At 43.0% G+C, this 11,802-nt stretch overlaps 1 protein-coding gene across 1 annotated transcript in view; it reads left to right on the top strand.

Annotated features, from left to right (window-relative positions):
• Positions 1–555: 555 nt before the first annotated feature.
• Positions 556–11,802, top strand: part of DEPDC7 (DEP domain containing 7) — a 13,227-nt gene continuing 1,980 nt past the window's right edge. Inside the window, exons 1-5 of the mRNA XM_019552300.1 lie at positions 556–685; positions 3,367–3,760; positions 5,520–5,650; positions 6,653–6,842; positions 10,328–10,539. Coding sequence (XP_019407845.1) covers positions 613–685; positions 3,367–3,760; positions 5,520–5,650; positions 6,653–6,842; positions 10,328–10,539 — 1,000 coding nt within the window. The 5' untranslated portion in view covers positions 556–612. The remainder of the gene's footprint in view (positions 686–3,366; positions 3,761–5,519; positions 5,651–6,652; positions 6,843–10,327; positions 10,540–11,802) is intronic.

The raw sequence follows: 11,802 nt of genomic DNA, 5'->3' as shown, positions 1-11,802 counted from the left end.
CCCACCACCTCTGGGGCTGGGGGCAGCACGTGAGCACTGAAAGGCACTGGGTTGGGACTGGCTATGGATGTTTACAAAGGGGTCCTGGTACAGAAAAGGTTGAGAACCCCTTAGAAGGTATTTAAGGCAGTTTAACACTCTTTAATCACTAACTGCTCTCATTTTAAGTGGCTTTAGGACGGTTTTAAGGTAAATGAGGCCTTTAAAAATAATAGTAACAGCAGATTTTTTTCCCCAACTGGATAGTTTCAGTCCTTAAACGAAGGCTGCGCCTGAGCTACGCATTAACGGCCCAAGAAACACTGCTGCTTGGTTTTGATTTCTGTCCGTGTGGCTGCGTGCAGCCACTCGGTCCATTTCCAGCGGGCTTATGACTAGGGCCCCTGGCCGGAAGAGTGGGACGGCGGGGGCCGGCCGCGCGGAGGACACACCACGCTCGGGGGCCAAGGCCGCGCCAACGCGGCCGGAGCTCGGAGCGCGCGAGGACTCACCGCGTTCCGAGCTGGGCTCCAAGCCAATGGGGCTGCCCCTGGCCCCGCCCATTCCCTCAGCTACATCTAGGCTGGGCGGCGGCGCAAGTAGTGCTCTGGCGGCGCGCGGAGCGGGCTGGACATGGCCAGTGTGCGGGAGAGGGCGGCAGCTTTGAATCTCTGCGCCGTCTACAGTCCGGCCAGCAAGCCTCCGGGTAGGCCGCGGGAGGGGGGCCGCGTCCAGGTCCTGTGGGGGTCGCGTCTTCCCCAGAGGGGTGGCAGCGGGCTGCCCCTTACCAGCTGAGTCCCGCGAGAAGGGGGTGGCTCCGGCCCCGGACCGCAGTAAGGTTTCGCGGCTCTTGCCCAGGCAAGTCCTGAAAGTTGGGGAGGCGTCCCGTGGCGTGGCTTTTCGCCTCTCTAGGCTCGGACCCCCTCAGGAAGTGCCGGCTCTCGGCTGCCGTCCCTGTTCTGGATGCCGGGGCAGGAGCAGCGCGGGTTTCCTGCAACAGAGCCGGGAGGTCCTCCTTGGGCTTGTTGGGGTTGCCCATCTCGGGGCTGGCCCCTGGTCGAGAATCGCAGCCCTCAGAGAAAAGCGTGACTATTTCTGCTCCCCACATGCACCCGTTGAGTGGTCAAGGGAGGAGTTAATGGTAATAAAAGAGGTTTGTATTTAGAAATACAAGTGCATAGTCCCCAAGCTAGTTTGTGGGGAGAGAGGGTGTCTTTTGCTCTCCCTCCTTCTCTGATCTGCTTGTTTCTACGAAGTTAAAATTAAAAGTGACAGGTACATCATGGCAAGAATAAGTGACTGGAAATGGCAGAGTGAATAAGCTGTTGCCCAGCTTGGGCTCTGTGCTGACCCATGACCTGTTGGGAGCATCCTTATTGAAAACCTCATCTTCTGCCAAACTGTCTTGTTCATGCGTTTCATACCCTTGCTAGAGAAATGGTGCTGAAAGGGATGTTGAGAGGTCACCCTGTCTATTCCACAGTGCTCTCAGGCAGGGAAAGCATTGCTTGACTTCCCTGACTGATGTCTGTTTAACCTGTGCTTAAAATGCCCGCTGGTGGGATTTCACCGCTTGCTTGGCTGGCCTGTATGGGTGCTTAGCTTTTTTTGTATAGTTAAAAGTAGTTTATGCAATTTAGAAACAAAGCTCCCTTGCTACAAACTAAGCACTTTGTTGTTGATCCTGGCTCTAGTGACCATGAGGAAGAATTAATCATCATTATCGTTTATTATAACAGTTTTCCAATATGTAAAGGGTTATGTTCCTGTAACCTTCACATTTCTAGATTGAAGGACCTGTGGGTTTTGTTTTGTTTTGTTTTAAATCTTTTGGCATAGATCATATTTTCTAAAGTTTTGTTTTTGTTTTTATTTTTAATAATTATTTCTGCCCTCTCCTGGATTGTCTCTGATTTGCTTATATCTTTTGTAAAGGCTGCATCCAGAACTCTCCAGGTAAGGCTTACCTTGTGCTGAGTAGAGAGGAATAATTGCTTGCTTTAAGAGGCTTCTTCTGTTAATGGGAAGGGTAACAACTCTCACCATTGACTCATCCCTTTGAGGGATATGAGGTGAATTGCCTTGTCTGTCTCTGCTGAAGTATCAACCCATCTTGGCCTTTCTCAGAAGTGCCCTCGCCCCTTACCTCATGTATTTAAGTTCACTCCTGTGTAGAATACCTACTTTCTGCAAGCCCCATTTATACCCTCTGCTGAAGTAAACTATCTGTTGCCTAGGAAAGCTGATGTCTGTTTCTAGCCTTAGAGAACAACTGGTTCAGAAAGGCATCACCAGCTGTGTCAAGATATGTGCAGGCGCAGCTGATCTGCTTCATTGGGCGAAGTACATATTGCCCAATGTCCTTCTGGCTGATCTTGCAGGACAATGGGTGATGTGTTCTCTGGAAGTGGGGAACTGGGGAACATGGGGAACTGGCAATCTCTGGGGTTCCTGGAGATTGCTGTGGGCACATCTGTGGAAGTGGGGAACCCTACTTCACCCATTTCCAGAGACACGCACTGGAGATCCCAAGGGCATGTTTCTGGAAGTGGGGGAGGCCAGGATGCTCTGGTACAGTATGTCGTCTCGGGGCTGGGGCTGCCAGTCAGCTGATTGGAGCTTTTTGCCTCTGTTACTGCTCTGATTCTAAGCTGGAGTTGTTGTGGCTGAAAGTGGCCCATTTGTTAGATGTTTATTGGATTGTATGAGGCTAACGTATGAACTTTGTCCTGTGCCTAGTGCACTGTTATCTAAGCAGTAGCCCTTTGTTACTTCCTTTCCCATGCCCCATCGTCAAAGAAGTTGGCATTCTGTTGGCAACCTTTGTCAGATGCGCAGTTTGCAACTCTTTGGCTTCTCAAAGTTGGCTGCCACCTGCAAAAGCTTATGTCTCTCTGAACCAGTTAGTTTCAAAGGTGCTACCCTGTCCTGCCTTCTGACTTCAGACTAACAGGGGTAACTATTTCTCAGCGCAGTTGATGAAATCATTGGGGCCTTAATGATTAACTTGCTGGTGGGCTCCAACTGCTTAAGGAGCACATAAGTGTGTGTATTAACTGGGTTCTGTACATACCCCATTGACTGTCAGCGGTGGATTGTAAAGGTACCTTCACAGAACAAAGGGCATGACTGATAAGGTAGAAGAGAACCGTAGCTAAGAATAAGAAGTAGGCTGGTCACTGGATGCAACCGCCAGAGAGATTTGCATGTATGAAACCCATATCCAGTATCTGCACAGACTATTTTTTGCTGTGCAGAGTTTGCATTTGTGGTCTACCCCTAGGATATATGCTGTAGGATATCACTTATGACTCTGAAGTTGATGTACCAAGCCATCAGCATCTTGGAGAACAAGTAGTTATTAATGTTTTCCCTGTCTGTTCTCAGGTTTCAGCTTGGCACAAAAGCCCTTTGGTGCAACATACATATGGAGCAGCATTATCAATGCACTTCAAACTCAAGTGGAAGTTAAAAAGCGGCGACAGAATCTGAAGTGTTACAATGACTGTTTCATCGGCTCAGATGCAGTGGACATTGTTTTTGCTCATCTCCTGCAGAACAGATATTTTGGGGATATAGATATTTCTCGTGCTAAAGTAGTGCGAGTATGCCAAGCCCTGATGGATTACAAAGTGTTTGAGGCTGTTTCAACAAGAGTTTTTGGAAAAGACAAACGGTCTGTGTTTGAAGATAGTAGCTGCAGTTTATATAGATTTGCAAATGTACCTAGCCCAGTGGACAGCCCATTTGAAAAGGAACATGGGCACCGTACACCTCAAAGGTTAGTGGTCAGCTGTACATAAACATAACCTACCTTGCAGTAGGGAGATGGTGCTTATTTTTGTGGGTGGTATACTTTGTGTTTGTGGAAAGATGCTAGCCGATACCTTCGAACCATTAAGCTAGTACAATAAGTTTCTTACCTAGAGAGACTGCACTGTCGAACAAGAAAATAGTCTCCATATCTACTCAATCTTGTGACTGCTATCAGGAAGCCATCTTTGAGGAGGAGGTATGGACACTTACCCATTAGGAATTGGATTGAAACCATCAACTTCTTTTAGACATTGCAATTTTCATCCCATAGAAAGTTTTGTACAAACATCTTGTGTTATGTGCATCTGATAGCGAATTAGAATTAGAATGCATCAACCCAGCTAATGGGGAAACTTCAGAATCTAAGATCTGAAGCTGATATAATACCATTAGAAGCTATTAAGAGCAGAAATGGGGGAAAATACTGTTTAAGACCTCTTTTTATTTGGAAACAGGATAATCTTAGTAGAATAATTGCATTTGATGAAAATGTGATATTTATATCAGGCAGAGTGCTTAATCATGACTTGTTCCGACACATGTATCTAGTGTATTCCAAGACCTTTCTTTTCCCATAGGTATAAATTTATGAGTGGCTTTTGTGGTGTGATGGCATGAGTAATATGCTGTGCTGCTTCTACTTTGGATGTAGAAAAAGATGTAATGGTACATATTGTTACAAGAATTAATTATGTGGGCTGTTACACAAAGAGCAGAATGCATGCCTAAAATGGAAAAGTTTTCAAGCTGTACTAAAAACTGACTTACTACAAAATGGAGAAGATTTTGAAATGAGGATTGGAATGATGCTTACAGCAGAAATCATTTGTCAGCTGAAATTGCTCTGCTGTTTCTTTCTCTACCTACAGTAAATGGTTAAGAAGAAGATAAAACTTACGCAGCTGGCTATGACTGAAACCTAGTAAAGCATTAATATAGGTGCTGGAGATATGGGGGGGACAAGGCCCGATGGGCATTTTTACATTCACTTATGCTTGTCCCACAGGCTACTTCTGTATGTGAGAAACAATATATTCCTAGTGAACAGTTACCACCATACAAACTGTATCCTAATTCTAATAACTTTTCTGCTGGGGAAGAAGAGCTATAGGTTCATCACTTTATTGAACCTATCCCCCTGCAACTGTAGGGGGATTTGCCAATTCCAGGTCTGAACATGGAGGGGAAGATCCATGCACTCCTGGGTCTCTTAGCCTATGTCTGTGATGTAGCTTCTTTTATGTGCTGACTCTGACTGTAGGACAGGGAAGATGGAAAAGCAACTTCCAAAAAATCACCAACTGCTTTCTTGTTGCTCCCATGTATGTAGCCTAGGAGGAAGAATTCCAGTGAAGCAGGGATATTGGTGACTTTCTTCCTTCACTCTCAGAACTATGCAATTTTGCCCTAGTACTGCTCTATCTTTCTTCATGTGCTAGTGATAGGGCAATGAAACTAACTTGGCAGCTTTACTTCTATGATTTCTTAGACTGCATCAGAGCAATCCAGTATCTGGTACAGCCAAGTCTTAAAAATATCCATTTAGGATGTATGGGTTGGTTGGTTGGTTGGTTGTTTTCCACTTGTAACTTACAGAAATATTTAGTAAAGTATTTGCCCTTCTAAACAGAAATAGTCATGACTTATGTGCATAACTAATTTTCATACGTAAATATTTATTTTTACTGAATTTCTGCTTGGATTGCCCTTTCTCTTCATCTCAGACGTGGGAAAACAGAATTATTTAATCCCAGTCAAATAAAATCAGAAAACTTAGATGATCTCTGGAAAAACTTGAGACTGCAGCCTGCTAACACCCTGCAAGTAAACATCTCTGAAGTTTTGTCTCCTCAAGGTAAGCAAAATGAGATTCCATAGGTACTTGTGAAGTGTGAAGGAAGGCAATAACTGGTATGACAGGTGGAAACCTTTCCAATCTTAAATTGGAGGGAAGATGTCAGACTATCAGAATCCAAGATGGAACAGATCCTGAACACACAGTGTTCTCCTTTTGTTTTGAAGAGTGTGTTTCATAATGCACTCAGAAAGTCTAGTTTGTCTCAACTCTCAATAATAAATGTACAATTCCCTGAAAGAAAACATACAACTATTGTGAAGCTGTCATGACTTCAGCACAGACAATTTAGCATAATTAGATTAACCCCTTTTGTTAGCCTTCCAAACATTTACAAACACACCTAGTACCCACCCCCTTTTAATTGCTGTATTTAAGACTTTGCAAAATTGTTGGTGAAAGCTCTCACTCTTATGTCTGAGTTTTGTGAGCAGTCAGTAAAACTTGATACTGGGCTATTGCTAGTATCCTCCTCACAATTGCTAGTGTATTTCCTTTCTTTCTCTCAGTTATAACTACTAATTTCCCAGAAACTCCAGAGCAGGCAAACGAGATGACCTATAGGGCATCTGTGAGTGAAAGCTAATGTGGTAGGGATCTGCTGTAAGGGTGTCACTTGGAGCTTTAAAAGCTACAACAGGTCTCTTTCTTCCACAAGTACCTATTAGCATGCTGTGTATGCAAGACTCCTTTATCTGTGACAAAGATTGCTTGCAAATTTTAGAGTGTAAAGTATGTCAGGCATTTTGGACCTAGCCAGAGCAATTCTTCTAGCTACTCTTGAAGCTGGCTAAACAAATCTATAATTCTTTCTTTCTTTTTTTTTTCTGCTGTGATAAAGTGTACTTAAAGCTGATAAGGGAGCTATACTTTAACTCCTTGCTGTGGGAACAGCTCAGCCTGTGAGAAGAGGGAAAACTTGTCACTCGTCTAATCCCTTTTTATTTCATAATTTTGTTAGCTGGCTTTCATCACTTGTTTTGTACCCTCTGCCTCACCCAGTTATCAATGAAGTATGGCAAGAACAAACAATAGCTCGTCTACTGCAGCTTGTGGACCTTCCACTTCTTGACTCTTTACTCAAACATCAAGAGATTGGGCCTAAACTTCCCCAAACAAAGAAAGATGCTGGCTACATCATCACAAGTAACTATCTGGATAGAGAGATTCTCAAAGCTTTCACTGACACTCAGTAAGTAGAAAATATTTCATTGAAGGGACAAACTTTTGGCTAACTTCCTTTCTAAGTTGTGAAGAAGTCAAGAACAGTGGATGTGTTTATACCAGTTTGTCCTTGGGTGCTATTGTAATGAATATGTTGATGATCCATCTCCAGTACTGCACAAAAGAGAGAATGGATATGGTACCTCTTCTATTCACTAGAATTGACTGTGTTGAATTGTGATACAGTATTTGCTAAAATTGGATCCAGCAGAGACAATAAATGCTGACTCATGGAAGACATCTGAAGTCACTGATAGTTAAATAAGGAGCAAGTGCCTAGAAGTCTTAGTATTCCTCAATGGTAATCAAATGCTAAATCAAATGAGAAATGAGTAAAGCAACTTTGCAAGTAAAAGTCACCCTTCGGGATGTTAAGGTAGTTTAACTTTTTATTCTCTCTCTGTCTTTTGGTTCCCGATGCATAGATTAGAACAGGGGTGTCCAACACATCCAACCCCATGAGGCACAGGATTGGTCCTATGAACTCTCCTACCTCCCTGTGTACCTGATCTGATAGCCACTCCAGCCAGTCTGGAGTAGCTAGAACGGGCGTTACTTATGGTGCAGTCTGACCAGAGTGGCAGCTGCATGACATGTGGTGGCCTCCTGGGCTAGACTGTATTGCATGTGACTCCTGCTATGGAACATGCATCACACATGGTCTAGCCAATCCAGGACCCATGCTGCATGTGGTGCTTGCAAGCACAATGTCTCAGACTGGCTGGAATGGGCACTGCATGCAACAGAGTTTCTGTTCCAGCCAGACTACACCCCATGTGGTGGCCACTTCAGAATCTGCACCATGCTGTTGGATCAGGTATGTTGCGGGTGCAGGGGAGGAGTTGGTGGGTCCAGCCTGGCTCTGTGCCATGCCTTGTGTTTGGATGAGACTCAGCCAGCATTGGAGTCCAGATGGTAGGGCTCTGTACAGTGGATTTGGTTTGACACCCTGGATTAGAAGCTACTTTCCAAGTAAGCAAACTAGCTGAGATGTTAAGTTCTAAATAAGTAACCAGCGCTCTTCTACATGAAATCCCAGTGGTGCTCAACCTACAACTGAGGGCTGAATCTGGTCCTTGTGGCTCCCCCTGGGTATAGAAACTTGGCACCAGAGGAGTATTGGTAGTGTTAATTGCAGTGGCACTGGAAGCTGTGGCAGTTAACATTGCCACCACTCCCCATCCCCATGCCCTCAAACATCTGGACCTGTGGGAATCCCTGCAGGCCTGATAACAAAGAACAACATGCACTGGTGCATGGAGCCATGGCGTCCTCCAGTGTGCTGACCTATGCCAGCAGGTTGGATTTTACCAGCAGACTGAACCTGCATATTGAACCCATTGTAGATATGACCCATATGGTCTGGCCTGTGGACCAGCACTACCCCCTCTCATCAGGTCCTCAGGGTCCAAAATATTGAGCACCAATGTACTATTCTATGCAATGATGACTAAGTATCCTTCCAGTTTGTGCTGGCTTAGAAACTTCTTAGTCTGTGGAACTACTTATTTGGCTGAAGATTATTTATTCCAGTTGTGATCTTTGACTGGAATGTTTTGGAGCATATACAATGGGAAACTGGGTGGAAAGTGACTAACTAATTTCCCTCCTTTTTTTAAAAATTTTTTTTTATGTTTAATGTGTTACAGTATCTCTTAGTTTAAAACCAAACCCATGGGCATGGTAGAATTGGGGTATGACTGCTGTATTAACTCCTGGAACTTTTGGAGTCCAGCATCGTTATGTAGTCTTATAATTCCAGGAGTTTGTAAACTACTTCCCTCTTTTTATTATGTTTTGTGTAAACAAATGGCTACTGCTTTGGTATTATAATGAATTTAGCTTTGAACATTTAATGCTTCTACTCACAATACTTTAGTAAATTCTTTGGCATGGGGTTGGGTGGAAAAAAAAGAAAATAGGGAAGGGGAGGAAAGGAAGGTCTGATAAACTATGAGAAAGCAAGATGGCCATGTTTTGCTATACAAATCCACACCAAAAACTGAGCTGATGAAGCTTGTATCATTTGTCATTCTTCTAGATTCTGGAAACATTGAACAATCAATGAACAGACTGTATTTTTAAGTATGTTTAAGTTGCTTCAAATCTTAATCAAAACTAAAATAAGGCTTGGCCTGAAATATATATTTTGTTTCTTTTAACTGTGCTATTAAAAAATACAACAAAATATGAAAAATTCTTTTATCCAAGCTAGATCAATGTTCATATTTCTTTGGGAGCTATATAATCTAAAACATAGGATACCAATGATGTGGCTTTATTTTGCTTTGTGTGATGTAATGTACCTGGACAAATAGAATACTAAACTCCTTCGGAAAACAACCAGAGATGCATACAGTTGTAACTTCATCCTAAACTACTAATCTGTGTCCATAGTCTATGCCTAGTGCTCTCATTTCAGAGTCCTTGTACACTTCTGTTTTAGCAATTGGGCATAAGGCAGAACAGGCTGGCACCTTAGAGATTTAACTGGTTCAGAGAGGCATAAGCTTTTGTAGGACACAGTTACAGCATCTGATGAAGTAGGCTGTTGCCTACAAAAGATTATACTTTTCTGAACCAGTTACTTAATAAGACTTCCTCCCCCCCCAGCAGATAGTGTGATAATTGTGCAATAAATGTACTAATTATACGATAAATTGTGACATGGCTTACACACAAATAATGCATCATCTGATAAAGGTGGGAACAAGCAGCAAATGTGGTGAATGAGCCTCAGGTGTTCCGCGATAAATATGGAACACCTCTTTGTAGCTTGTTTTGTGTTGGGCTCTAATTTTTAATGTGCAATGTGCCAAAAATTCAAATGAAAGGGCTTCCCTGGTCTGCCAGCATCCCAGGACTTACTGCTCCCCCTTCTTTTAAGTTTTTGTCTCTTGCCAGATAGCCATGCAAGGATCATGCCCCTTACAGAGAGCTGGAGGGACCAGTTGATCAGTGTGGGAGGGAGCCAGGTTCCTGGGGCATGACCCTTTCCTACGGACACCCCCAGAAACCTGGGCTATAGACAGCTCAAAAACACTTCAGGATCCCAGGCTTCAGGCAGGCTCCTTAGAGCGGGACAGTAGTGTTTGCTATTTGGCTTACTGATGGCTTTCCCTAGGGGCAGGAGAGTTATGGAGCAGCCCTCTACTGGGCCCTGTCTGGAGAACATGCCTTATGTCATGCTCTAGATAGGGGGCTTTGAATATGTGGCTGCCCATAGCGTTTCACTTATTTTTTGTTGCTACAGACTTTGTAGTTCAGCAAAAATAACGGGCCTACAGTGCCACTATCTTGCCTTCTGCCTGACTTCAGACTAGCACAGGTAACTACCTCTCTCTGCTTAGCAGTTGGGAATTTACTCTTTGTAAACATCTGCTTAGCCCACAGAATGCAAGTAACTGTCTAACACTTTATTGACAGATCTGTCTGTATAACGGTTCTTTCTAGGACAGATGAATGGCTCTCTGCAGCAATAGATTGCTTGGATTATCTTCCAGATCAAATGGTGGTAGATATAAGCAGAAACTTGCCTGATCAACCTGACAAAACAGAGGCATGGAAGCTACTGCTGTTTGATACTATTGGTGGCTACTACAGTCAGAAAGAGCCACTATTAACCCATGCATCTGATATCCACACAGGAATTGCAGAGCTGCTGGGTAAGTGAAATGTCGATGAGATTCTAGGCTTATCTGGTAAATAGATTGAAGGACTGAGTACTTGGTTATCAGATTTGTCTGTAGGCACCATAAAGGAGTAGTATCTTCCTTCTTAGTGAATAGTTTTTGAGAGCTGATTCCTAGTTTAGGGATTTGATCAGGGCTAACTGCCAGGTTGTCCTTAGTTGTATACCTTGTGTGGGCACAGCTGTGCAAAGTGTATGAGAAACTAACATTCTAATCTGCACAAAAGTTAATGAGTTATACAAGGTAAAGGAATAGATCAGCCCTGAAACTAGTACATATGAAAGCGTACAACTTCATTTTATAGATAAATAGGTGGGTTCTTATAAGCCTTGTATGGATTCTTTCTGGATGTTTGTGAATTTAGCCTAGTAAAGCTTCCCCCTACTCCAGTATAGGCAACATGCTTTTTTTTAAGCCATGTTCTCACAAGATGAACAGCCTAATATGGCCCACTTGTTTTTAAATGAATCTACTCTTCTACAATACCTATTTAAAAATAAAAAAAAAAATCCAACAACAAAAAACCCTCCAGGTCTTCAATGAAGTAACTAGGCAGCAGTTAAGTAGTCATGTATTTCGTTTTTTTTTCCCATTTGAAGATTTCACTGAGGTTTTCTTTGAAGATTCTATTATATAGGACTGCTGGCTGACACCACTGAAGGTCACAAGCATATTAACTATTTTTTGTACAGCTGTCAGTTTGTAGTAAAATTTGACAGTTCAATTCTGTTTTGCTGACTGAAGTAGAATAAAAGTGTAGGCTGAACCGTCCTGTCACCCAAGTTATCAAAGTCTGTTATAGTGTAGCTTGTAAATAACTTGCAGCTATATCCTAATGTAGTTCAGTCGGCAGAGCTATGTTGATGTTTCAATGTGTGTCCTGGTGAGCAAGAAAATGATGCTAAATGTTTGAGCCCAAATGTGGTAGTTAAAAACACTAAAGAATTTTAAATTTGTGAGTTTTCTTGCTGGGACTAGAGGATGCCTCATGTTGATATGGCTTTAAAATGGCATGTACCAGTACTTGGGTATTCTTTTAAAATCAGGATTTTTTTTCTAAAAGAGGTTTCATTATAAACCTGTGCAAGGTAGATGAGTACATAATGCAGTGCAGGGAGGGATAACTGGCTTTGGCTTGCTTGTAAAGAGGTAAATTCTTCTTAAGTGACTTTAGAAAGGAAGTAGCTGCTTTATAGGAGGGTTGTGGTGTTAATTTTAGAAAAAAAAAAAAAAAAA

This window comes from Crocodylus porosus, unplaced genomic scaffold, assembly GCF_001723895.1.
Source record: "Crocodylus porosus isolate Cpor-Errol unplaced genomic scaffold, CroPor_comp1, whole genome shotgun sequence".
Lineage (NCBI taxonomy): Eukaryota > Metazoa > Chordata > Crocodylia > Crocodylidae > Crocodylus > Crocodylus porosus.
The sequence above is the reverse complement of the archived record's forward strand: the minus strand, read 5'-3'. Positions and strand labels throughout refer to the sequence as shown.